The following is a 23,287-nucleotide window of genomic DNA, read 5'->3' as shown; positions in this document are numbered from 1 at the left end:
GCTCTGCTGGAGATTTTAACCAGTCTTCTGTCTGACTCAAGATCCTAGCTTTGCCAAGGCTGTCGTATCCCATGTCATAACCACATTTCAGGGGGCTGGCAGAGCTCTGTTCCTCTCGGGGCTTCGGTCCAACTGCTCCTTGTACCATGCACTGGGAACCACTGTGTAGGACAACCACAGGTTCCCACAGGCTTGTGCCAGAGCCTTTAAATACATATTCCCTTTGAGAAGGGGCATGGATTTTGGATGGAATGCTTTGTGTACAGACAGGAGGGCAGAGCAAAACAGGTTAAAGGGATCAGAAATATTCAGAAATAAAAGATGAGGTAGGTTTGATGTGTGTCTAATGACCATTCCTAAAAGAGCCCTATCTAGGGTGAATTTCTTGATGAGTAAATTCAGAAAACGCAGGGCACAGTTCCTTGGACTCCTGGCCCAAACACCCTACTCACAGAGCAAAGTGTAGCCATCTCTCCTTGCTGAAGGCCATTGGATGAGGATATTGAGTATGGACCCCTGAGGAAAAGATCCTCCCTTGGTCCATCCTAGAACCAATTCAACAATGGACAGATCCCAAATCCAATAAAATACACTTTATTGTAAGGAAATGCTACCAGAGCATTGACTGAATGGCATTGAGACTAGCAGAGTTAATAGAAAGGCTTGAGAAATGTGTATTTTACAGGATAAAAAAATAAAGGGCATTGGGGTAAGATTCTGATGTGGAGCCATTTGCACATCCCACAGCCCTACCCTGGGATTGCACCAGTGCCATCAAGTTCAGCGGCTGGCACTGGCTGAACAAGCACTGTTTGTGCCAGTTTCCTGGGGGGAGTGATTGATTAGATGCTGGTTGAGCTTGCTCTGTCCAGAGCAGGTGTGGAGCAAATTTGCCCTGACTCAGTCAATTAACTTTATCAGAGAATCAGAATCAACAGTGTGAATATGATAACAATGTGTTGCAGGGTCCATGCTTCTTACTGTGCCTGGTCTCACACTGATGGCATAATTCTGAATCTATCACCAAAAATGGTACCTAAATCTTGTGGTGTATGAGCACTTCGGTACAGATTCTTCCCATGCATGAACTTCTGCTATTACACTGGGAAATTCCTGCATAATTTCCTATGGTCACAGTTAAGAGAGGGAGGCAGGGAAGATCCCACACCCTGTTTGGTAATCTAAAAAATGTGTCTCAGGGAACTTTTGACTGTTCCAACGTAAGTCTCTCTGAGTCCAATGGCCAATCAGACTGGTATAAGGTTGACCTCCATGAACTCACCTCTTGGAAAAACTGCATGCCATTCTTCACTTTAATTCAGGGTTATTGACGAGAAGTAGGGAATCAACCACTACATTAAACAAAGCTTCTTTCCTGTGTTAACGTGGTCTGATGTTACATGGAGGTGTGTATGGGGCCAGGGACGTGAAAAGGCTGCCTATGGCCTTTGCCTGACAGTACCTCAGCTCACAAGTTCCCAGATGTAATCTTACATGTTTTGTAGATCAGATGCACCTATCTTTGCCTCCAGCCTCGCCATTTGTTTTCATGCCCATTTAAACTCAAATAAATCTAACCATTGTCCAAGTGGTTCACCAGTGAGAGAAATGGAACAATAACGAAGTAAATCAGTTTGAAATATGTTCAAATCTCCATGCAAACTTGCCTTTTCAAAGATGACTTGTCACCTTGGTGGATTCAGCCTGCAGGTGCACGGAACCCCTTGCTCCAGGAGTCCTCTCCTGGAATAATCAAATCAGTCTGCAAAGGAAACATCAGTAAATCTCTGTGACAGCCTAAGACAGAACTAAGGATGCTAAAAGCTTTTGTCAGCCCTCAAGCATTCTCTGGTCACTCAGTCTTACTCTCAGAAAGGAAGCTGTGTGTAAGCTTTGTGGTACTTGGACTGTTCTTGGCAATGGAGGTTGTGTTGCAAAATACTCTGAAAGCCAAAGTTCCTCACAAAACTGGACTGTATGGGGTTTTTCTCTATGGGTAGCATTTGGCCTCTGTCCTTACCCCACCCTGGTTTCTGGCTGAGCTCTGGTCGTGGGTGTGCTAATTCTGAGTTTGAGCAAAGGACTAATTGAGCAACACCAAAGTGCTGTAGGACTCTTCAGATGTCAGAATTCAGCAGCTGGGCCTCTCAGGAGTTCAGCGGGGTCTGTACCTCATTTGCTGATGCCTCCCTGCTTTTTCTTTCCTTGTCCTTGAGGTTGCAGTGAGGTCGAGTGCTTTAGCTTGCACCATACAGTCAGTGAACGGCTGGGACCATAGCTGGCAGCGTTTTCCTCTCTGGATCGAAAAGCAAGTTCAAATGCCATTGCAATGGTTTGGCTTAAAAATATTGTGAGTGAGTGTCACAGTGCTAACCAGAGCTATGCACTGCTGCAAGGAGCTTTCCTCTTGGTCATGATCGTTGCTGTCATTAAACAGTCCTGTCACTTTTAAAATTAAGCAAGGCCATATGTATATCAAGCAAGCAAGAAAGAAAGCAAAAGTAAGGGAGCAAGTGAAAGAAAAAGAAGTAATAAAGAAAAAGAGAGAAAGAGAAAGACAGATAGGAAGTCAGGAAGCCAGTCAGCCAGTTGACCAGAGAGAAGGAGAAAAAGAGAGGAGGAGAGAGAGACAAAGAAAGAGAGAGAAAGAGAGAATGAGAGAAAGATAGAGAATGAGAGAGAGAGAGAGAGAGAAGGAAGGAAGGAGGGAAGGAAGGAGGGAAGGAAGGAATGTTACCTCCCCCTTTTTATTACATGCTATTTCCCCAGAGCCAGTCTACAGTCAGTACTGTCTTGCACTCCAGTGAAGGCAAATAGAAATAACAACTACGGGAAAAAAATGTGATCTAAAAATGGGAAAAGTTCTCCTACCTTGTATTATGTGCAATTCCAGGGACTGTAACAGTGAAACATGAGCTGATATCTCTGCTTCTGTGAGCATGCTATGTTTTAGAGGATGTTACTCTCAGAGCTTCTAAACTTTGTGACATAAACAGCAAACCTAATTCTGAAAAAAGCACCTACCACACCTGATTACCATAACCAGGAGCACACACGCTTAAATCAAAAGTCAGTTGAGTTGGAAAAGGTTTAAGTTTTTTCAATAAATTACTTTTATAATGACTATAAAAGTTATATAGTACACAGAGACTTGCTAGAGGTAGATACTTTACTGTACCTGAATTGCTGGGAATACTTCCTGGGACATAAAGCTGACAATCAGACATCTGAGTGTGTTTGAAAAACATCATCTACCAAAAGATTAAAGTATGAATTTAGCAGAAGTAATCCAGGAAGGAAATTCTTTGTTCTTTCTTGTTACTTATGATGGCAACTAAAGGGATGTAATGGGAAATGACCTTACACTTTACTTCAAAAATAGTTGAAATATAGGAATAGTTTGAGAAAAAAAAATTAACTGGTTAATATATGGATTTTGACTCTTCCTGAAATGTATTTCAGCACATTTTTTTATTTTATGCCCATGATAAGTTATTAAACATATAAAATTGCCTTATTTATAGCATATAACAGCATTGCAAATGATAGTACCTCCATTTTTCAATGTAGCAACTACTTAGATGTGTATAGATTCTAAACTGATCTTTTAATTACAAGGGGAAGAAGGGAGAATAGGAATAAAAGAGATTTGTTATTCTACAAAGAAGACAACAAAAGGAGCGATGATTCTAAATTAGCAGAAGTACTAAATTGTAATTTTTGTGCAAAAATAAAGTACAATTAAGAAAAACAACCTTGTAGTTAGGATTGTTGAGAGAAGGTCATAAGGAAAGTTGTGGGAGGGAAAACTAAGGATGGGAAACTGAGCATATCCTTATGATGTGCAACATGGGGAAGAAAGGGAATTAACTAATGAACTTACCCAAAATACTGACAATATTTTAAAATGTTCCTGGAGAATTAGTGAGCTCTAAGGTATCTGAAAAGATAGGGGAGCATGTTACTGGTCTTCAAAAATTACACGGGTAAAGGAAGAGAAAGAGTGAACCTGTCATCTACCATCTGGTAAGCCTAACTTCAGACTGCAGTAATATAGTGGAAAAAATATTAAAAGGTAAAAATCTTAAGCACTTAGGGGAGAATGGATCCACAACCAATAAACAGCATGGATTTATAAGGAATGGAAGGAAGGCACGCAAAAGTATTTTTTTCTTCCTATAATTGCAAAGTGGTGACTGAAGGGAATACAGTAGGTATAATATACAGGCCTACTAACATATAGATTTTTATCTATGAACTTCAGTAAATTAAATAGGATCTAGCAGTGTGACCAAAAAAAAAAAAAAATCCAATGTAATTTTTGGGCTTCTAACACAGAGGCATCGTGTCATATACCTGGGAAGTGATAGATGTCTCTCTGAGTATACAATACTGATGAGATAGCACCTCGACTACTGCTTTCAGATTTAAGTACTTTCAGTACCAATAAAAGTGAACTGGATGGAGTTCAAGAAGCATGGAAGGAAAAGTAAAGGCCTACAGAAACTGTTTGACAATGAAATATTAACTGAAAATAGACATCTATAGCCTAGTCCAACAAGGGTGGGAAGAATAAGCTCAGTGCCATGTTCCTTACAGTGGGAAGTTTCCAGTAGAAAAAAAATAGGGTCAGGAGTGAAAGTGAAAGCTGGACAGGGAGTAAATATTAGGTGTACATGGCCAGAGCTCTAGGCTCTGCTCTTTCTGAGACCCACCCAGACATTTCTTGGGCTGTGTTTGAAAGGAGTGGAAAGAATGAGGACTTACTCTGAGAGCTGGAAACAAGAACAGAGCACTCAGACAGAGCTATGTGAGACAGAGTTCAGGCTGAAGTAGAAAAATAAGCATAACCAGCAGCTCTGTCAATCCAGGGAATGGGTTGCTAAGGAGAGCTACAGCAGTAACCCTGGTTTGGCCAAAGCAGAAGTGTACACACGTGGGGAACCAGATGTATGAGGAGAAAAATGGCTTGGAGGGCCTAAAGAGGCTTCTCGGGGGACAGGTCAGAAAGGAAGTCTTTCTCCGCAAACCTCAGTGTAATGCCTTGGTGAGTTTGTCACTACCTATACACTCTGTGTTGTCCCTGAAACTGGGACAGCATCAGGTTCTTCCATCCTTAATGTGTTTCAAGTACATATAGTTACTAGTGTATCTACGTAATTGGACAGACAACACCTACGGAGAACCTACTGACACTTGTCCAAGCACAGACATCAATCCACCGGCTTCAGCTCCAAAAGGGACACCAAAGGAATTATTAATCTCCCCATGCCAAAACATGTTCACATTTCCATGTAATTTCTTTTTTACATTTTCATGTAGTTTTCAATGGCTCCAGTCCCACATCAGTCTTTTCCCTCCACCGTCGCCACCAGCCCGGCCGCCTCCGAGGCGGGCCATGCACTTCTCCCGCTGCCCAGGAGATGGTGCTGTGGATTTTGGATCGGGAGCGCAGCGGCCGGGGCCGGGGCTGGGGCTGGTAGGTCCCCGCGGGGCCCGAAGAGGACCCACCAGACACCCAGCCGGACTCCGTGGGGATCCTCAGGTGTCCCTGACCTCTCTGAATTCCTCCAGAATTTCCTTCCCGTCTCCAGCGGTCCCTCCAGAGGCGCAGGGCCGGGGTGTCAGGGTAACATCCTTCAGCCCAAAAAGCCTCCAACTCCGCTGCGCTGTGAGTCAAGTCCTTCAACGCCGTTTTTCTCCTCCTCTTACGGACCTGAAATGGAGGGAGTTTTGCAGCCCCTAGCCACACAAATATCCCTCCCCATCCGGGCTGCACACCCGCACCCGCCAAGTCCCACCGCCCTGCCCGCTACCCCTGGCGCCGGGAAGCAGGATGCTGTGTCGGGCGTCCCGAGGGCTGAGAGCATTTCCCCCTTCTCCTCCCCTGCAGGCCTCTTCCCTGCGGCCCCGAGTCTCCGATGGGCTGCCGGGCCCCTGCCTGCTGCTGGGAACAGCTCCCAGGCTGGGAGTTCAGCGGCCTCTGAGGCTGCTTCTCGGCAGACAGGCATCTCTGAGGATGTTTGCGCTGGAAGAAAATGCAATGGGGGCGTAGTTTTGTTTATTTTTAACTGTATTTTCTTCACCTTGAACTTACATAAAGTTTGTCTCATGGGGAAGACTGCACAGCAGCAGTCGCGGCGAACGAAAGCGCTCTCCGACGCTTGACTTAGCGCTGGAAAAGCCGGGTAGACCCTGCAGCTGGGGCTGTCTCCTCTGCATGGGACGCTCGGCGCCCGGCTCTGCTCTCCCTCTGGCTCGGCGTGTCTGAGGCAGGACAGACTTGAGACTGAGCCGCTGGAAGAAAGACCGGGAAGTTATGGGAGATCCCAAGCCCTCCGCTTGCTGCGGGGCGGTCCTGCGGCAGCGGGCACACGCCGTGCCTCTGCCCAGAGCTGGCAGGGAGAGGCTGACTTCACCTGACTAAAATCTGTCTGCATTCAGCTCCTGGGCGTCTTAAGGGAAAATTTGGGAAGTGTCTTTAATCTCGGAGGCTTTTCAGCAAACCCAACCCTGGGAAGAGGGAAAGGGAGGTTTAACTTCTCTCATACCTGAGAAGCAGAACAAAATAACTCCCGAGTAGATATTGCTAAAGACGCCTCGGAAAATCAGCAATCGCCGTGCTATCCGCTGTCATCTGTATCCTGGGACTTCCAGCCTCATTTCCCCCCTTCCCCTGCCTCCCGCACCCCACGGGACGGCCCGTGCCCGGCCGCTCACGGCGGATCCTGGAGGATGCTCCGAGCCGGCGCAGTCCTTCTGCAGCTCGGCTCCGGGCTGCTCATTTCCCGAAATAATGACCCAAGTGCGGAGGAGCCGGTGGTGGAGGGCTGCGGTACAATTAAACCAGGTAACGAGACGCTGGGCAGATGTGTTTTCATTGCCCTGTAAGATAAACGCAGTGTTAAATGCCTGACAACTTCCCAGAAGCAATCAGCAAAAGTTTACGAGTGCATAAACCTTAAAGACCATTCCTCGGTATGTTTATAAGCCCCGCATTTAAAGCGTCTATAAATTCCTCTGCCTGCTTCCAAACTAAAGTTCTCGTAGACTATTAATCGGGCACAGGCAGGTCAGGGGGAGGCAAGAGGGGCTCTCTTTTACTCTGCTCCACTTTGCTCTCCCTACGCCCTCCCATACCCCACACAAGCTAAAAGTTTGTAAGAAAGTTGGCGTCACTAGAGCACAAGTCACAGACAAACGCATCGCCAAGATGACTGGGATACATCCATGTCTCAAGAACAGAGGGCAGACCCAGAAAGAAAGGGAAAGGAGAGGGTGAACAGAAAAGGAAAAGCGAGGTGGTTGAAAGGACAGGCTGAAGCAGGGATAAGCATACAAACAGATCCGGGGGTAGATCATGCAGACTGACCGGTGGACAGGGAGAACAGGAAAGGCTTTGACGAAGAGAGAAATATCAGACGCAGAGGAAAAATCTCAGCGAAGGCAGCCGAAGATGAGAGAAGGTTGCCGCGGAGGTCGCCGTGGTGCCCTTGTCCCCCCTTCCCGACGGCGCGGCCCGGCAGCACCCCTCGCCCTTCGGAGCAACCGCGGGGCCGCAGTCCCGGGACAACCAGCCCCACCGCCTGCGGAGCGGCAGCGTACGCCGTCCCCAAAGTTGCACATAAAAACGGGGGAGATAGAGCTACTGAACCCACAGATCAGATCGAGCCAGAGACCTCTGTCTTCGAAGAAATAAGCTGAAGGGAATGAAATGTTCCCACTAGCCATCAAATTATAATAACAGTATTCGTCATCCTTAAGTGACCACATGAGTTTTACAAGTTGGATATTAAACAGACTAAACAATAATAATAAAACCTCTAACCCTCTGTTGAGAATATAAAGCACTTTTTTTATGATCCCGGGGAAAATGAAGTTGCTAATTGAAAAACAATAAACCTAAAATGCCTTTGGATTAATAATGATAGAGGTTAACGGTGGCATCCATCCCTTGGAAAGGGGGAGGGGAGCGAGGCGTTCGGTGACTGTGCGCTTGGACGGCGACCAGGGACAAGCGCAGCAGCCAAATGGGGCTGGGAGGTGAGACACCCCCACCCCCCCTTCGGAGGGCTAGGCTTGTATGTTCGCCCCTGATCCGGAGACACGAGGTGAGGAAGGTCTGTATTGTAGTCATGTCCTGGCTAGATGAAATCTCAGTCAATTACTCTGAAATCTGCAGCTTGGCTTCTTTTCATTCTTTCCAGGTGAAAATTCAAACGTTTTCTGTTGTCGCCTGGCCCTTTCTTTCCTGAAACAAGGCACCCAACTGTTCTGATATTACCATTCAAAAACGGGTTCTGTGGCAAACCTCATTTGTGAATCTATTACAGAGATTAATAGATTATTTCTCCTTTTTCAACTAATTCTCAGTGGGGAAATTTAACCATATGGTAAGGAGAGAATTAGAATTTCATCACATTAGAGCAAAATGTAATGAAAAGAGTCCAACACCTGGGGCCAACTCCGAAAGACACAATTAAAAGGTTTTTAATGAAACCAGAGAAACCAAAGAATTTCATAGCCTTCAGTAATCCTGCCACATAAGAATGATTTGGAAGTGTTGGGAAATATTGTTTTTACTGATGTCATTAGAATGAAAACCTGCCACTAAATACTCTGAGTGCTACCAGTAAGGAGAGACCGAGCTGCTCGCCTCAAGCATCAGAGGAGCAGTGGGACAAAATTCAGACCGACTCCAGGGTTTCCACTGCATCTTCTGGGAGAGCGCAGAGGAGCGTGTGCCCGGCTCAGAGGAGAAGCCCCGGGAGTGGAGCAGAGGGCCAGGGTAACCGGATAGTGGGGTCGCCTCGCCCTGACACCGTCGGCGGCATCCCGACGTTGGAAAGAAGAATAGGGTGCTCCCGCCGAGCTGGGCTTGCCGGAGGGAGGCAGGAGGGCACGAAGCCGCAAAGAGTTGGTCAGTCACAATTAAAAATAAATTTAAAAAAAGTTTGGTGGGTTTTGCCCTTTCTCTCCCCGCCCTCTCTCCTCCCCAGATCCGTTCATTTTCAAGGTAGCTGATGGGGCTTTATGTTTTTTATAGGGACACGGGGGATAATCACTCGCAAGCAGCAATCTGCTACTTGGAAAGGGATAAGGAAAGGAGGAGGGGAACCTCCCCGTAGTTTGGTCTCCGTTTGGTGGAGGGGGGGTGGAGGGGAGTGGGGAAGAGGGAGGACTGGGGACCACCCGCCTCCCAGGGAAGCAAGGTGGACTTTGGCGGTAGGCAGAAGTGGGCACGACGGCTGGGCTTGCTCCTGGGGGGTTAATTTATTTTTTTATTTCCCAGGCGATGCTTTTCGGAAAGACGGGTGGGGGTGGGAGGGAGCTATAAGTTAATGTAAATGCAGGGGGTGGGTGGGCTGGGGGGAGAGGGTGTCACTCCTGACTCCACGACTAAGTTAGCAGAAGTCTGCTGGCAGCACTCGGAAGGAGAAGTGTTGAAGTGGGCTTTTCTGCAGTGCAGGACTGTAATTTGCTGAAGGAGGCAAAGAACATCCTTCGATCTAAGTAGGGCTTTTAGTGTGCTCATTGATGAGTGAAAGTCGCCACACATGTCAAGCTAAAGGCAGTTGTTGGGTTACTAACAGGACACAACGTCTTGCAAACATATGCGTTAAGCTGTGTATACAGATGGCAGGGAGAATAATGGAGCAGGCGCCTCTTATAAAGCTCTAGCTGCTGCCTGTCTTCAGACCTGGGAAAAGAAACTATTCAGACTCAGGGCCAGATAGTGCCTGGGATTGTTTGTTACCGTTTTAATCCTATTAATTAAAACGTTAACCTGATTGGGTAGAAAGCTCTGTCCCAACAGGCGAGTCTTCTTCATAATAACCTACTCTCAGAGATAATGATGTAAAAGACTCCCCCGTCTGCGGCGGCTGCTGGTTGATGGGTCCGGAAATCTCTTGAAGGTGAATCCAAGCAAGATAAACGGTGGAAGCGGCTCCACTGGCAGCGCACAATGCCCCAGCGCGGCGCCTGCTGAGGGCGAGCCGGAGCCACAGCCACAACCCGAGTCACAGCCGAAGCCACAGCCCGAGCCGGAGCCGCCGGAGCAGCAGCCGAAGCCACCGGAGCCGCAGTCCGAGCCGCCGCCGGAGCCAGAGAAGGGGCAGCCGCGGCGCCGGGCACGGCGCAGCCCCGGCGGGAGCCGGGAGACGATTTCTGCCAGCGGGACGCCGGGGAGCCGCCCGCCGCGGCGCGGAGCCTTGGAGGAGCGGGCCGGGAGTTGAGGGGGGCGGAGGAGGCGGAGGCGAGCGGGGCGCCGATGGAGCGGGCGCTGGGTCTGCCCGCAGAAGAGGACCTCTTCCACAAGAGCCTCGCCGCCTCGGCCAAGCGCATGGAGTCCGCCTTCCGCTCACCCCCGGGGCTCGACCTCTCCCACCCCCGCGACCGCCAGCCCTCGCCGCTCGCCTGCTACGAGGCGTCGGAGCCCGAGGCGCTGCTGCAGCCCGGCGTCGGCGGCGATCCGCTGGCGCTACCGCCGGGCTCCGTCTGCGTCAAGTACGGCGAGAGCGCCAGCCGCAGCTCGGTGGCCGAGAGCAGCGGCGGCGAGCAGAGCCCCGACGACGACAGCGACGGCCGCTGCGAGCTGGTGCTGCGCGGCGCCGGGGGGGACCCTCGCGTCGCCTCGCCGGCGGCGGGCGGCGGCGGAGGGGGGGGCGGGGGGCTGAAGGCGGCCGAGGGCAGCTGCTCCAACACCCACGGGCACGGCGGCAGCAAGAAGTCCAAGGAGCAGAAGGCGCTGCGGCTCAACATCAACGCGCGGGAGCGGCGGCGGATGCACGACCTGAACGACGCGCTGGACGAGCTGCGGGCGGTCATCCCCTACGCGCACAGCCCCTCGGTGCGGAAGCTCTCCAAGATCGCCACGCTCCTCCTGGCCAAGAACTACATCCTGATGCAGGCGCAGGCCCTGGAGGAGATGCGGCGCCTGGTGGCTTATCTCAACCAGGGCCAGGCCATCTCGGCCGCCTCCCTGCCCAGCTCCGCCGCGGCGGCGGCGGCAGCGGCGGCGGCGCTGCACCCCGCCCTCGGCGCCTACGAGCAGGCGGCCGGTTACCCCTTCAGCGCCGGGCTGCCCCCCGCCACCTCCTGTCCGGAGAAATGTGCCATCTTCAACAGCGTCTCCTCCAGCCTCTGCAAACAGTGTACGGAGAAGCCTTAAGCGCCGCCGCCGTGGTCGTCCCTCGCCGCCACCGCGGCCCCGGGAAGCGGCGACTGCCGGCGGCCCGGTCCTGGGCTGGGGGGTGCGGAGGCGGCGGAGGGACTGACCGCTGCCCGGCCCCCGCCGCTCTCCGCCCGGACTCGCCTCGCTCGTCTCCTCGGGTGCCGCCGGGATGGGACCGCGACGGGAGCAGCGTGCGTGCGGCGGCGGGGAGGGGGCGAGGGGCCAGGGGTGCCACGGGGAGGAAGGAAGGAAGGAAGGAAGGCCCGGCCTGGGGGGCGCCGGGGGGTTCGCTGCCCGTCCGGACAAAGGAGAGGCCGGGAAATAGCAGGCCGGGTTGGGAGCCGGGGCTATCGCCGGGGACAAATCAGAGAGGGCACTTGAACATAGATTTTTTTTTTTAATTAATTACTATTAGCAGTATTATTAATATTATTCTGAGCCAGGAAACAAACAAACTTGAAATGTAAACTTATTATTTAAGTGACTCACAGAAACAAAGAGACTGGACCATTGCTATGGAAGACTTTGTATTTTTTATCGTCTCTAAACTTTGATCCTGTGAAAATGCGCAAAGTTTGGTGAGAGTGATTTAAAATTGAGAGAGTTAAAAAAAAAAAAAAGACAAAAAATAACCGATCAAAACCCCTACTCCGCGTGGCTGAAAGTATCGCATTTTTAAAAGAAATATTTATGTGCACCTTGTTTCTTTCCAGTTTGCAATGATGTATAAACAAGACATGCTATTTATTTGTTATTCTTTAAATGACCCTTCCACGCCAACAATATTTATCATGTGTTAAGGTCACGGGTCTTATGTGCAGTTACTTTAAATGCTTCTAAAATTCTGTTTATGGATTAACTTCAACTGTGTGCCAAGTGTTTAAAACATTTATTTGCCAACAACGTATAACCAGAAATGTTGATGTATCCGAGCTGCTTAGGTTTATGAAAGGTCATCTGGATTTTAAGTTGCATCATCCCTGTATTTAAATTGAGCTTTAATAAATTGCTTCAGTCCAAAAATTAGAGGAAAAGTGTATTCTTAATTGCTCAACCAACTGATTTTTGAAAGGGTATTCTTTGCATTTATAACAGGTAATAGCTATTTACTTTTACAAGGCATCAGAGCAATAGCTGCTACAAGAACACTTGCCAAGCCAGTGTTTTCCCAGGCGCTGTTTTCAAAGGTATAATTTAAACCGCTTTTAATGTGTATGTAAATTATTCTGACTGTGGATGATTATTTAAGTTGAAATACTTTAAAATACTTTAGGCTGATTTACAAAACGCGTGGAATTCTTCTCTTTTCTTTTTCCGTGGGGGTGGGGGTGGGGTGGTTTTCTTTTTTTAAGGAAAAATGAGAGATGAAAAGCAAGAAGTAGCTATTTACCCAAAGTGAGCCTTCAGTTTAGTTTGCATGGCTGGGTGGCTGTCTCTCTGCCATTTGTAAACCAAGATTTTTTTTTTTATTTTTTTTTCTTTTCAAAAACGAGTCCTGCTATTTTCCACTACTTGCAGATAATACAAATTCGGACTGTCAGGTTGGATGGCAAAATAGGAGCCATGATGGATCTGTTGGCAGGTCACGGATGTGTAAAGAGTGATATATATTAAATAGGTCAATCAGATTATGACAGCAATGTACGATCGTTTGTATGTGTATCTATGTCGGAAAGAATCTTTATTAAAATATTTTGAACAAACGCTTTCATTATGCTGTGCTTTGTTAAGCATATATCTCCAGAATTAAGGAGGTGGAGAGCGGGGGTGGGTAGTTTCCTTTCCTTTGCCTTTCTCTGAATGCGACCCAGAACCGACCCCCCCGGCAGCCCGCTCCCGGCTCAGGGTATCCCAGGCAGGGGGGCGACAAGTTCCTGCCCCCACTGTGTTTCTCCCGCGCCCGTGGCGGGCGAACCCCGGCGTTGCGGGGCAGCCGTGGGGCAGCGCCGGGCCCTGCCTGCCCGTCCTGCGGCTCCACTCACGCCCTGAGCAGTGGGGCTGGATGCGCCCCGGGGTAAGCTGCAGGACCGCCCCCCCGCCTCCTCCCTAGCCCCCAACTTTTGGATCCGCCCCTCCCCTCATGGACCCTCCGCCCTGCCCCAAACCCGAGGGCAGGGAGAGCGCGCAGCCCCCAGAGCTGCCCGCCCGGCGCTGTGCCCGGGCCGGGGGTCCCGGCCCTGCGGGTCCCCCCTCCCTCGGGCGGCCCGGGTCGGCGCCGGGTGTCCGCGGAGCCGCCTCTCCCAACGGCAGCACCACAGGCGGGGGAAGGGGATAAATATTTTCTGCTCCACTTCCCATCAAAAAAGATTAATCAGAACCTGTAACTTTTCAGGAAACATAACTGTAAAGTGCCACGGAGCTGTGGGAAGGCAGCCCAGAGAGGGTGGGCAGATCAGCCCCCAGGCGCAAGGAGAAGCGTCTCTCAGCATTTACTAGACAAAGGCTGGGTGCGTCTAATTATGATTATTAAAACAATTTCCATGACGATGTCTAATATTATGTTAATTTGAAAACAACTGTATATGAAAACTGTCGACTATAATACCTAAATTCATTTAATGAAACACATCGTTAAGGCAATTAAACCTCCTGGATGTGATTAAGGAACATAATTACGACACTGTTCTGCGCCATAATTGGGTGTCTTTAATCAAGGGGTAAAGTGATCAGCAACACAGCCATTAGTTTGTATTGTTCTGTCTCTGCTGTCCATCATTCTGATTAGGAATTAACCACCGCCACCAGCTTGGCGTGGTGCGTGCCTGTGTGTGTGTGCGTGTGTGTCCGTGTGAGTGTGTGTTCGTGCATATAACATCGCAGGACACATTTGCTGCAATATTTATCGCTTAATGTCTTTGGCTACCGAGCGGGCTTTCTTCCCGGGGATGTTCCCCTGGAAGGCGTGGGTGCTGCTCGGCTTTGCCCGGTCGTGGGGTGGGGGAAGACAAGCCAGGTCCCAGCAAACTCTTGGAGCGGCCGGGACCTGGGCTGTGGGGAAGGCAAGGATCTGGGGGAGGCCCACGCTCTGCCTTCTGGCTTCTGTGGGCAGGGTCCGAAGTGTGCGGGACGGGCCTGGAATGCTCCCCGCCAGCTCTGGGGAGCGAGAGCGGCCGCTGCCGCCTGTGGCACACGGAGCGATTTCTCCCTTCACCACTCTCTCGTCTGCCACTGCTTCAGAGCGACGGGACAGCGGAATGAAAACCCTGGCTATTGGTGCCCGACTTTGGGCTCCCTTGCTACGTCTTCGATTGCTTCGGAGTGGGGCGAGAGGTCCGTGCCAGCTAGAGGTGCTGCCACTCCTGGCTCCACTCTCTTGTCTCCCTGCACCGAGCATCCTAGCTGGGAAGTGGCGCGAAGCCACTGGGCCAGTCCCTGGGAAGGTCTTGCCAAGGCGAGCATCGTGTATGTCGGGGCTGAGGGGAGGAGAGAAGCTCCCCCGCCCCCCTTAAATCTTGACAGACGACTAAGCCAGAAATGAACGTGTCCTCTTTTAAAAGAGCTTCTTCCCGGCTTCCAACCGCCCTACCGAACCGGGATCTCCCCCAGCCTCACCTGGAGCTCCCTCTGACCCCGCCGCCCAGCCCGACTCCCTTCCCGGCCCCTTACCCCGGCTCGGAGCCTGAGATTGTCCCAGCATGAGTGACATTGGCTTTCCTAATGTAATGACTTATGAAAGATATAATCATGTGTTAAATTGAATCCTCCGCTTAACTGTTAATGGTGTGCTCTGGGCACATTTACGTATTAGATGCTATGGTAACTAATTACCACTAGAAGAAGGGATAATACACTTTCCAGACTTTGACAAATAATTATGAGTGTTCACATCCCTGCTAGCAGCAGTTGCAGCGGATCTGCTGGAATGAGTAAGTGAATAAATGAATGGGTAAGTGAACTTGTGTGCATGGAGGGGACTAGATAATGAATAGTGGTCAAGTGAGTTTTCTTATTAAAACCTTTAATGAAAATGTGATTTAGGGAGGAAGGGGGAAAAAAAGTGCGACGCTGCCTCTAAACGTAATTAAATCGCGTAATATAAACATCAGAAACATAAATAAGTTTGCTTTTAATTAAAACGCAGCAGTCAAAGTAAATTATCCACGTGCTGGGAAACTTTACAGCAATTAACACTTTTTTTTTTTTTTTTTTTTTTTTTTTTTTTTGGTGGTGGCGTGGGGGGGTTATTGCGGGGTAAAATAGAGGAGCCAGGACTCTGCGACTCTCTCCAGGATCATTTGTAACTGTGATTGCACCGCCACTGCCCACAGGCAGAAGGGATCCCGAGGCTGTAAGCAAACGGCGGAACAGGTCCTTATCGGAGCGGGACAAAACTTTGGGGAAGTCGCTCTGGGCTCCGCGCCGGTCCCGGCCCCCGCCTCTCTCCCGCTCCGCGGGGTCGCTGCTGCCCGCCGGGGCCCGTCCGGCGCCTGGGAAGGCTCCGGCGCTAAAGGAGCCTATCGGAGGCGTAACAGAGGTTCTCCGTGGAGTATTGCTCTTGGCTGAGGCAGGCGCCGCAGGGGTTAAGACTCTTGCCATCCCGCCGGAGCAGGGGCTAAGGTGGGACCCGCTGCCGGGAGCGGGAGCCGGCGTGCCTGTCCCGGCCCCCGGCCCGACTCGGGGCTCCTACCAGCCAAATACGTCGCAGAAGGGACATCTGCTAAATGAGCAAAGAGCTGAAGCCAGTCCCATTTCCCCGTGGTCACCCATCAGCTCGGTGTCACCCAGCCCGCCCCCTGCACATCCCCGAAGCGCTCCGGAGGGGAATTTGCTCTGGTTCGGTTGGTTCTCCAGCCTCGGGAAGGGTTAAATCCTTCCCCAAGCCCCTAGTTGCCCTTGTCCTCTCAACCTGATTCAGAGACGTGTAATAAAATAGGAAGCAAATTTATGGTCTGTTTCAAGCACTTTACTGCTGTATTTTTAAATTCATATATGCACATATAAGAACTATGATCTGTGAATAATTTGAAATGCTATAGGAAAATGATGTATTTTAGATCAAAGATAACCGTTTTCTTACATAATTGTCTCAGATTAAAATAAAAAATAAAGATACATTTCGAACAGAGACAAAGCTGAAAATCTAATGACCGCCATAAACTGCTAGACAGCCATAAATTAACGTCTTCATCAAACACTGAAGGGATCAGTGCTTATCTAAATCAACAATTATTTCTTCCGAGAAGTTGCAGAACAGATTGCCCCTCTAATACTGTTTTTAAATCCTCATAATTGAGGATTAGGGGCAAACAATCGCCTTTCCAGAGTAAACCTCCTCTCCACCAGCCGAAGCCCTCCAAACTCACCGAACACCCGGACCGCTTCCCTAGGAACCTCCTCAGGGTCCCGTCCCCTTGTACCACTGCAGCATCCCTGAAAGCTCGGGTTGGTTTTAGGAAGGGGCGGTAGGAGTCTTTCCTCACTCTCCCTCTCCCCTGATTTTGTCGGGGGCCGGTGGGAGCGCAGGAAGCCCAAGCGCCGCCGGGAGCCCGGCGGGCAGCGGTCGGGCGGGAGAGGGTGCGGGTTCCTGACGCCGCCGCGGGCCGAGGGCATCCCGTAGCGGAGCCATCCCGAAGCGCCGGCGTCCCCCCGTGCTTCAACCCCGAGCTCATCTAATGGCCATCCGCTTTTCAGGTTCAAAGCTTTAGCGAGGCGGCACTTCTCCCAGCTGCAGCCACCTGCGATGCCGGTTTTGTGAGAAGCTGCTGTAAAGAATTCATTTTTAGAAAGCAACTGAAAGATACGTTGCGAAGAGAGGCGATTCACTGGCTCACAAGATGGAAATCAGACAGTGAAAGACTTGCTGCCTGTAGGAGGTTAGCTAGCGACTAAACTATTTGGAAGAAAGAGGTATTTGGAAAGATGAACTGATAGGAAAGAAGTCACTGTCAAAAGTCATCACAGGGTGCTTGCTTACTGACTTTTACTCTCCCTGTAGCCAAAACTTAAGACTTTTATTCAACTTTGCCGTACTCATAACTGCTGGTTTTGGGGGAAAAAAACACAGCCAACACATCAAAATTGCTTTAACAAACCTTTAAAGACAGAATCCTGCAAGGCTTCTAGCAAGAACAGCTGAAGCTCAGACTTCCTTTGATTATTTATTTTGGTGTAAATAGTTTTGAAGACAAGCACATTTCTGCTGTTATGAATGATGGACTCACACAGCCTCAGTACCTGAGATCCCAGGCAAGGCTGATGTATAGAACAGGCTATGTAGGCATAGTACTGATTTGTATGAGGATCAAGATCCCACTACAGTTTCTTGGTTTTAAATGAAAATGGGACATTGTCTCCTTTTTTTTTTTCCTTTTTTTTTTTAAATATATGCAGCAACCGTTTCTTTATATTACTATTTATATAGACAATAACTTAAGGATCACAATACTTTCATAAGCATAGGGGTGTTTTTCTAATGAGATTATTTTTCTGATATGTTGAGGGTATGTGGCCAGGGTACCTAGACACAGGTTTAGGCAATAGGCAGGAAAATACTTAATTTTCTACAGTCTGATAGAATAGCTCTACTCACATGAGTTAAGCATATGTCATGTATAAATTAATGCCTTGAATAATTTTAAAATACAGTGCAATGCAACTAATGGTAAGAAAGTACCTAGTATCAAACCAAATATTAGATAAAATACAATGTTAAGAGATCTAATTAATTTCTCCCTGCCAAGCTATCTTTCAGACCATTATGGAAAGCTCACTCAGAAATGTCCCCTTCTAAGATCTAAAACAATGCCACTTTTTACTTTATAAACTTTAGTAACTTCTAATATAGCCTGGAGTTAAAACAATTCCACAGTTACACATTTATCAAACCCAGAAAAATGCTGCAAATCTGTCTTCTCTAGGACATATCTTCAACAACCCTCGCAGACATACCTGACAAGCGTTTCTGCATGAAGGAATGAAGAAACACTGATGTCTTTAGGGTACAACCTTGGTATTAAACACCTACTCGTAGAACTCAGTAGCTACAGCGATACCTAGAAAAGTCAAGTTGTGCTTTGCTGGTGCAGTGCTGTATATTGTAGCAATTTCATTCATTTCCCCTTTTAAAATGAATGATCTGAGAAGACAGAATATTTTACACTAGGTAGTACATCTTGTACTACAAAGAGGTTTGCAAAGGGAAAAGCCTAAGAGCTGTATTTAGGAATAGCTAGTGGATTGCAGATCTTTATACTAATTTTAATACTGTCCTAGGAATCAGATGTACCAGTTTTTTTTCCTCATCTGATGAGAACGTGCTTATGTTTAATGGGGGGATAAAAACTAGACTTGATAATTTCCTAAATTCAAAAGAGTTGCTTTATGTCAGTGCTGAATTAAAGGTTTGGGCTTTTTTCTTACAGAAATATCTTTCAAGATCAAGTAACAGAAAAATGCAGTATGTTGAAACAATAATTGAAAAATCAGAGCAATAGTTGTGAATCTGTGAGAAAAGTGTAATCATAAGCTGGAAAAAATACCATGGACAGTCATTCAATATTAAAATAGATATATTCCTTTTTATTGCATCCTTGAAATACAAAATACATTTAAGATGTTAGATTACTAAAATAATGAAGTTTCAATTTTCTTGCTCAGAAATTCGCAAGATACCTTAGTCAATTTAGAAGCCCGAATGATGGATATTAACTATTAAAGTAGAACCTAGCTGTTGTTCATCTATATACAAAATGTCAGTTTGCACAATTAAGAGCACTTCACAGTCTTTTGAATGACAGAAAGTTCAGTAATGACAAAATAAAAGATCATGTATAATTCTACAAAAGAAATTCACAGACCAGTAATTATTCATAAAAATAGCAGTGCCAAAAGTAGTGACATGCAACTGGCTTAAAAGCATAAACTAAAGAACAACTCTTACATGGTTTTATGTTAGTACATTAGGACATATTGGCAGAGATATGAAAGTCTAATTTACAAACAGGTACACATATACTGGATCATTTTTTAAGTAACAGATTATAGCAATAGTGAGTGCCAGCATGAAAATGGAGAAAACACAGCCTGTAAATTACAATAATAATAATAATAAAAAAATGAGATTTTAGCATTCACATTAGTTCATGATAAATTAACTTTTCTTCGTCAGTGTTATAAAGGGCTGTATTGACTTTATAAACCTATTTTAAATGAGAAAAAAAGGTGCAAAAGATACTACTGAAATAGCCATAGATATCAACAACTTATAGTCAGAGGCTGGTAGTGACCAGCTGAGTCACATCTCAAAGTGATGAGTGAATGCACCATTTCACTGGAAGAAGAGCAGAGAAATTCACGGGGTACCCATGCACCCCTCCTGCCTGACCCTACACCTGCCAGGTCAGTGGATGCCAGACACTGCTGGGCTGGCAGGGCAGACGCCCCTGCTGAGGTGGAGAGGTGGGACGTCTGACTGCCTGCCACCACCCTTTCCAGCAGCCCCACTGCCACCTGAATGCTTGCAAATGGCGCTGCTATTTCTGCTTAGATGACTTTGCCATCTTAGTGCTCCAGTGACAGACACCAAGAACTGGTTGCTCCTGGGTACTGCATCAGAGGAGACCATCAAAACCAGCATTGTGCCCTGCGCTATGAAACATGCTCTCCTTGGCTTAACACTCTGTGGCCAGCTTGGCTCCAGGTGGGACTTTCAGGGATGCTGGGCCCTTACCCTGTTGTGCTGCCTCAGTTTATTGACCAGGAATACCAAAACCAGGGGCCTTTGAATCCCTGCTCCATAGAGACTGAGTCACTTCTGAGACTGAGCAGCTGTTGGCTCTCAATATGTCACCTCCTCAGTTACTGAGTACATGGACCCAAAGGTCTTAACATTTCCTCTGTCCTACTCTAGCTCTCATGACTTTAAATTGGGGTGAGGTTTACTTCCTCTGCAGTTGGGGTATGCCAAGGTATTGATGCACTGCTTACCAGCAAAACCAATCCACCAGGTGCCTGGGTTACCAGGGACACAATTCCAGGACAAGCTGGGCAGGCCCTGCTTAACATTTGATGATTTTGGTGCCTGAGCAAAAAGAGCATATAACTTTTTCCCCAGCAGAATGCTGGCCTCTTGTGTGGTGCAGAGACTGCTCTCCAACTCTGATGCAATGCCTCCAAGTTTCTTCATGGAGGTTTCCTGCAACTCTTGGGAAAGATTCTGACTATTTTTTTTTTTTTAAACAGAGCATACCCTACAGATTTAATTTGCTATTTCGTAGACAATCTAGTTCTTCTTTTAATTTCTAAATTTCTATTTCTATACCAACTGATCACAAACTAATCTGAAACTAATGATTTGCATGTCCTTTTGGCACAGTCCTATTACGCCCTATCAAATTATGCAGAAGCCAGTGGTATTCTAATTCAAAATCCTAAAAATAGAACACAATTATAAAAAAGAGTCTTCTGTTTAAAACATATACCCACTGTTATTTTCACAGTTGCTTCAGGTTTGTTTTAAAGTTGGATGCCAAAGAAAGATTTATCATAACTGTAGTATGAGACATTTTTCAGCTTACATTTAAACAATAATGTAATACAGTCAACAGTGTAATGATATCAACATTTCCTCTCCCAATAAACCAGGCTCTAATGACCAAACTGAATTGTGAGCTACAGCTGAGTACAGAATAGCTTCTACAGAGTAACCACAGGAGTAAGTAACCTGAGTACAAGAATCTCTCCATAAAACCCAGTTTTATTCTGTGGCACAAAGCAATAATCAGCTTTTGCTGGTGATTAAATGCTGAAACAAAGTTAAAGCATTGAATTAACCACAAAGCCCATTTAATGTAAGTGTACTCTGGACTTACAGACATTATAGATACTATATATGAATAGAAAATGTTTATCCAATATATCTCACAAAACCACAATTTTCTCCTTGGAGGACTTGGAATGTGTCTGTGCCAATCTCTGAAAGCCTTTCTACAGGTGCTGATGCTTATTTAGGGTATGTGCTTTACACGAGTAACTGAACAGGCTCCTACACAAATAACAATAAATAATTCTAGTCCTTAGTATGTAGGTAGCAGTTTTCATCCATAGATCATCAAGTCCTTCAGAGATGAGTAAAATTTCTGATTTTGAAAGACTTACACTGGCACATCCTAAAGAGATGGTTTTGGGGAACATAAGGCAAGGCCCACAGACATGGCTATTCTCCCATCACAATTATCATCTTGGCAAATTGAGACTGGACAGTGATGAGAATCCTCATCAGTGTCCAAAGTGATGGCTGGAAAGAGAGACAGGGTCTAAAATCTCAGATCCTGTGCACTAGGAAATTGATTTTTGAAACAAGAGCTGGTCACCCAGTGAAGCAGGTTGGGCAGTCAGTATACAGACAACTCCTGTGGCGGCCCAGGATTTTCACTCACTCAAATTTTGGCCCCAAGGAAAAGCCTACTTTCCAATTTTGCAGATGGACAAGTCTGTTTCCAAACATAGGTCACACTACTCTGCCTATTCAAAATTTAGGCACAGTAAAACAATATTAAAAAGTAGGTTTAGATACCACAGAAGCCCTCTTCTTCTTTTGCATTTTTTAGAGAAACGGACAAAGGTAAAAAAATAGTCAGAATAAATGCATGAACATGTTACTAAGAAAACAGTGAGACAAACAGAAGGTAATTTTTGAGATGATAGAATAATTTCAAACAGGCTCATATATTTCCTCCATGAAGAATATACTTTTTTGTTTGTTTGTTTGTTTTTGGTTTTGGTTTTTTGTGCTCAAAAGCCAAAATAGATAATTTAGGCTTGATTCAGAGCCTATTAAAATCAACAGAACTTCATTTCTGACTTTAAATGACTGCAGGAAAAAAATCATACATTAATCAGTTTGCAACAAAAAAATAGTAAGAGAAGCAAAGGATTCAACCTCAGTACATAAAACTGAAGTTAGAAATGTGCTGCCCTTAAGACATTCTTGCAAGTCATCCCCCACCACCCCACACAACTTCCATCACATCTTCCAAACAAGGGCTAAGACTCTCAAGACCAGGAAGGGAACAGAGCCAATGAAAAGTTAGAATAATAATCAGTAGAAATGCTTTCACTCCCTAGAATTACGTTTCCCCTTTCTTGCTACTATACTTCTTTGAGCAGATGCTGAGATTCCTCCAAATGATGGGTATATGGGATCCCCCAACCTAACAAGGGTGAACCCCAATGACAGAGGACTGCTGAGCCTGTTTCCCATATAAATGGCCTGGATTCAGCTTGCTGTCATCCTCCCTGTAAATCCTGCTCATCTCATGGCCAGGAGTATGGGGATCCATCTTGTAAGGATGCTGGGCTATTTACTTGGCCAGAGTCTTGTCATCTCACCTCACTTCTCACAACTCAGACAGGACAAATTGAGGTTGCATGTCCCTGCATCTTAGATCTACCTCCAGCCCAATGGCTTTTCTCCTTAGAAACAAAGAGGAAGGAGGTAAAAGCAGAGAGGGAAAAGCAAATGGTTTCAAAAATATAAAGCTGAGTGATGAAAGAGAGAAACATAGAGATTAGTAGAAGGCATATAGGCAGCTGCTCAATTTCTTAAGGACCTTAGCTTGTAACGAAAGGCAATATCAACGTCTGGCAGGAGGATACCAAGGCCCATACGACTGTTATCAAGTCTGACAGCTTTGTTTTCTGCTAGTTCTACATCAAAATGAGACAATAGTATGAAAAGAAACATCTTCATCTCATTCATTGCGAGGAACCTCCCTGGACACATGCTGATCCCAGAGCCAAAGGGCATTAGGAAATACTTCAGTTTTCTTCCTGCCTTGTAGAATGTGGTTTTCTTCTTGCCATTCTCTATGTATCGATCGAACTTATACTCCTGAAAATAAAAGAGAGAGAGAGACAGCGTGATATCTAACAAGGCAGTAACATGAGCTGCTTTCTTTGCACAATGGTAACGCGTCTGAAACCCAGAAAATAAGATAAAGAGGAAGACAAGGAGCTGACAGCTTCTTCTTTATACTTGGTTCCCTCAAGTTTCATTAACTCACATTATCTTTCCTGCAAAGAACACTCTTTAAATCCACTTACTTAGCTTAGCCCTTTTACATCAAGCTCCTTCAACTTCCACATCTCATCCACTGAGTGTCTGGCCTGTAT

The 23,287-nt window shown here is 47.0% G+C and overlaps 3 protein-coding genes and 1 long non-coding RNA gene across 7 annotated transcripts in view; 2 read left to right on the top strand and 2 right to left on the bottom strand.

The window, feature by feature from the left end:
* Positions 1 to 3,152: 3,152 nt before the first annotated feature.
* LOC126638833 (uncharacterized) lies at positions 3,153 to 6,712 on the bottom strand. Its single transcript, XR_007628700.1, has 3 exons — positions 6,420 to 6,712; positions 6,098 to 6,297; positions 3,153 to 5,716 (listed from the first exon to the last, which is right to left on the bottom strand). It is a non-coding gene; the product is annotated as an uncharacterized LOC126638833 (long non-coding RNA).
* Positions 6,713 to 9,364: 2,652 nt separating this feature from the next.
* Positions 9,365 to 12,880, top strand: BHLHE22 (basic helix-loop-helix family member e22). Its single transcript, XM_050312934.1, has one exon. It carries the CDS (start codon positions 10,274 to 10,276, stop codon positions 11,171 to 11,173), a length of 900 nt encoding a protein of 299 aa, XP_050168891.1. The 5' UTR covers positions 9,365 to 10,273; the 3' UTR covers positions 11,174 to 12,880.
* Positions 12,881 to 14,674: 1,794 nt separating this feature from the next.
* On the top strand, positions 14,675 to 16,509 carry LOC126638793 (uncharacterized). 2 transcript variants are annotated; one of them, XR_007628693.1, is made up of 2 exons: positions 14,675 to 15,042; positions 15,377 to 16,509. XR_007628693.1 is itself a non-coding variant. In XM_050312966.1 (2 exons), the coding sequence occupies exons 1-2, from the start codon at positions 15,055 to 15,057 to the stop codon at positions 15,981 to 15,983; spliced, it is 615 nt and encodes a 204-aa protein (XP_050168923.1). In that variant the 5' UTR covers positions 14,675 to 15,054; the 3' UTR covers positions 15,984 to 16,509. The 2 variants fall into 2 exon arrangements, 1 of the variants encoding a protein (XP_050168923.1); XM_050312966.1 differs by having other exon boundaries at positions 14,675 to 15,062.
* A 2,157-nt stretch (positions 16,510 to 18,666) lies between these two features.
* The window catches only part of LOC126638722 (cytochrome P450 7B1), a 128,872-nt gene continuing 124,251 nt past the window's right edge, over positions 18,667 to 23,287 (bottom strand). For all 3 annotated transcript variants that reach the window (XM_050312845.1, XM_050312854.1, XM_050312862.1), the window contains exon 6: positions 18,667 to 23,006. In XM_050312845.1, coding sequence (XP_050168802.1) covers positions 22,710 to 23,006 — 297 coding nt within the window. In that variant the 3' untranslated portion in view covers positions 18,667 to 22,709. The remainder of the gene's footprint in view (positions 23,007 to 23,287) is intronic.

Source organism: Myiozetetes cayanensis, unplaced genomic scaffold (assembly GCF_022539395.1).
Source record: "Myiozetetes cayanensis isolate MyiCay16 unplaced genomic scaffold, myiCay2020 scf1, whole genome shotgun sequence".
Classification (NCBI taxonomy): Eukaryota; Metazoa; Chordata; class Aves; order Passeriformes; family Tyrannidae; genus Myiozetetes; species Myiozetetes cayanensis.
The sequence above is the reverse complement of the archived record's forward strand: the minus strand, read 5'-3'. Positions and strand labels throughout refer to the sequence as shown.